This window comes from Histoplasma capsulatum, genomic scaffold, assembly GCF_000149585.1.
Source record: "Histoplasma capsulatum NAm1 scaffold_1 genomic scaffold, whole genome shotgun sequence".
NCBI lineage: Eukaryota > Fungi > Ascomycota > Eurotiomycetes > Onygenales > Ajellomycetaceae > Histoplasma > Histoplasma mississippiense.
In genome coordinates, this window is record NW_001813982.1 from 2,689,272 (window position 1) to 2,692,392 (window position 3,121).

Genomic DNA, 3,121 nt, shown 5'->3' on the forward strand with positions numbered 1-3,121 from the left:
TTTGCGGTGTGGGGGAAGTGACAAACATCGACGATCCCGGGTTTCGTCATGGCCTCAGATATATACAATTATTATATGCAATCCAGAGAGCACTGCAACTTTCGAATGCCACGAATAGCCCGGGCATTTTAGTCATGTCCTTACGCTCGGAGTCCCTAGTCCAGTCCTCTAGATATTTCACACCCTCAGCGTCTTTATTGCAAGCTGCGCATACAGCACGAACTGATCGCTCTCGTGTACCACTGACAAGAAGCTTCAGCTTATCATAGGTACTGCCACCACTTGATATCGGGCTCATTGCAGCTATCTCGCTAGCAGCCGTTCCAATTAATATTAGAAATTGACTAAGATAATGAACGCCACTAAGAGCGTTTGCATACGGAGGCCAGAAGGCGAAGTCCTCCCATGCTTCTCCTCGCCTGGGTGACGGTAGGGGCACATCCTTAGGGTCTATCCTGAAACGTGAGTTTGTTGGAGTAGAGCCTGTTAGTGGCGAGTTGGGATTCGTCGGGAGTGGCGAAAGTAGAAGCGACACATCCTCTATAGGAGGATCGGCAAATATCGATACTGCGCTTTCGCGGATGAGATTTACAAGTTCAATTACTCCATCTTTCAAATCACTCACTCCTCCAGAAGAGAGTCGGTGGTGCTTTCGGCTTTCACCCTCGAACCCTGCTGGGAGGAGCTTCTGCTTACTGCCGTCGATGAAAGATTGTGTGGTGTCCCAAAACTCGATGACGTCTCCAAGGAGGCCACCTTCAGGTGATAATAGTTTTTTCAGATATGCATGTACGCACTCCCATAGTTCGACAACAAGCTCAGTATCGAGTGGATCTTTGGAATTTGCGACACCATCACGGTTAGTCCGCTGAATGTACGGCGCGACAGCTTGAGGAGTGGGTTTATCCCCATTGGCTAGACGTCGTCGGAGAATTTCAATTTCGACTTTCGAGCGGTCACAGAAGGCCATAATTTTAGTTTTCAAAAAATCATACCGTCCGAGGAGCCAGACCCAGACTGGGTTATCATCAACACCAAGTTCAAGTAATGTTGTAATCAGTTCCATGTGCTCCTCGATGGGACCACCATCGACGCTCATCGTGGGGGTATTTGCCTGGATAGTGCTTAAACGTCGCCACAAATCCCGCTTAAACACTTGTATTTGCTTTTCAACATCCATCCACATTCTACCTGTAACAAGGATTAAGTGAACTTGTTCGTCTGATAAAGGGCGCTTCGAAGCTGTAGCACGGTCAGCAATGAGTCGTGCGTCTATTGCGTGTCTTCTAGCGCGTGTATATTGATCGACGACTGCCTCGTAATCTCGCTGTTTGATCGATTGCACGAGATTAGATCCAATTTCATATATCTCACGGTGTGTTGACATAGCCTCAATAATGGCTTTCAAACCCTCTTCTCGCTGTCGACCCCCAAGCGCTGCGCCCCACACCTCTTCTACTTTCCCTAAAGCCTCCGCTAAAGGTACGCGTATGCCCTTGACACCATATTCACTTTCCTTTGTAAGGGAGTTTTTCTGTGGAATTGAGCGTTCAGTAACTCCTATACTAGATCCTTTCATGTGAGAACCGGATACACTGGTTCTTTGAGAAAGCCACCCTTGAGGATGGGCATCAGGCTGCGCGCCTTGGTTTCGCATTTCCGTATAAACATTGTCGATCGTCGCCTTCGCTCGGACAAAGCGTTCAAAATTTGACTCAACCAAAACCTTCAAAGACGCAGATTTCTGATCAATAGATCTAGATAAAAACTCCAGGCCTTCGAGAAGGGACTGGATAGAATCTGAGGAGTGGGTTTGAGAGAGGAAGAGCGCAGGTGAGAAGGTTGTTGAGGAGAGCAGGTAACGGTTTCGAACGCGGGCATCATCATCAGCGATACCACGTTGTTTCAACATCCTAACCACGCTATCAGAAGATCCCAAAGGATCTGGCTCGTCTTTTTGAACCAAGTTATCCCTTCCATCTCCAGTCCGTTGAGATCCCGGCACTATGCTCCTGCGGTCGCTCCCACCCCTTTGGAGGGCAGCATATCTCGATTTTCGTCGTTGGGAGGCTGAGGTGGAGGGACCAGACGACAAGGGGTCTTCGCCATCAGAATCATCACTTTCATTCAGTTCTGCTGGCCACTCTTCAGGGTAAAGTGAAGGGATGTTATAATACTGGGTAACGTCGGTATCATAGGAAGCCATAATAGGGGGTTGGGCATCAGAGCGAGATCGGCCTCAGTAGGAACCAGAGACACAAGAAGACAAGCAAGGAACTCCGGAAATGGTAGTACTCTTCAGCCGGTCCACGAATACTGCCAAATAATCGCCGTGCTCGAAAGCTCCCTGTATCTTTTTCATTGTTGGTAGAATTGCTCTCTATAGGTGCTCCACCATTTGAACAGTTTGGGTGGAGCTGAGCAAACAGAGCAAACACTCGCGAATGCTTATCCAAATTTAAAAAATATATTCTGGGTGGGGGCGCTGGCGGAGTGGATAACAACTCTCCCTTCCTTCATTCTAACTCATTACTACTCGTTCTCACTTTAAACGACCTCAATTGCTTATTACTACTAGAGCCTTGCCGGCCTCCATAGACAGACCGACCATTGCAATGAATTCCCTACGTGTCTTGGTTCCCGCACGGCATTGCTTACGAACGCCGGTCGCCCCATTATCCCGCAAGTTCCCGTTGAATGTGAGGAATTTTTGTCTCCAGTCGCAAATCTACATCTTATGGCACTTTGATGATTATAAATAGGCTAATCTGTGTACATAATATAGATTCGGTGTTACGCTGTGGCTGCTGCCGAAAAAGTAGCTAAATTTCCCGGAACCAAGGGCCCTGATGTATACTAGTCCTTCCCCTTCAGTCGAAATAAACGAGCTATTGGGTGTGTAAATCAGAAGCTGAGAATCCCACTCTGCTTAGGGGAAATATACAGTCACATTGATCGAGGGTGATGGTATCGGACCAGAAATCTCACAATCCGTCAAGGATATTTTCGCGGCTGCAAAGGTAAAGCGACGACATCGCCATGTTGGGTTTTCATATTTATTTGGCTTTCGGCTCTAGACCGAGTAACGCTCAATCAATTAGGTACCGATAAATTGGGAGCC

At 47.7% G+C, this 3,121-nt stretch overlaps 1 protein-coding gene across 1 annotated transcript; it reads right to left on the minus strand.

The window, feature by feature from the left end:
* Positions 1-46: 46 nt before the first annotated feature.
* On the minus strand, positions 47-2,206 carry HCAG_00766 (predicted protein; the record flags this gene model as incomplete). The annotated part of the gene is made up of 2 exons (XM_001543670.1): positions 47-311; positions 381-2,206. 2 exons carry the CDS (start codon positions 2,204-2,206, stop codon positions 47-49), a joined length of 2,091 nt encoding a protein of 696 aa, XP_001543720.1.
* Positions 2,207-3,121: the final 915 nt, after the last annotated feature.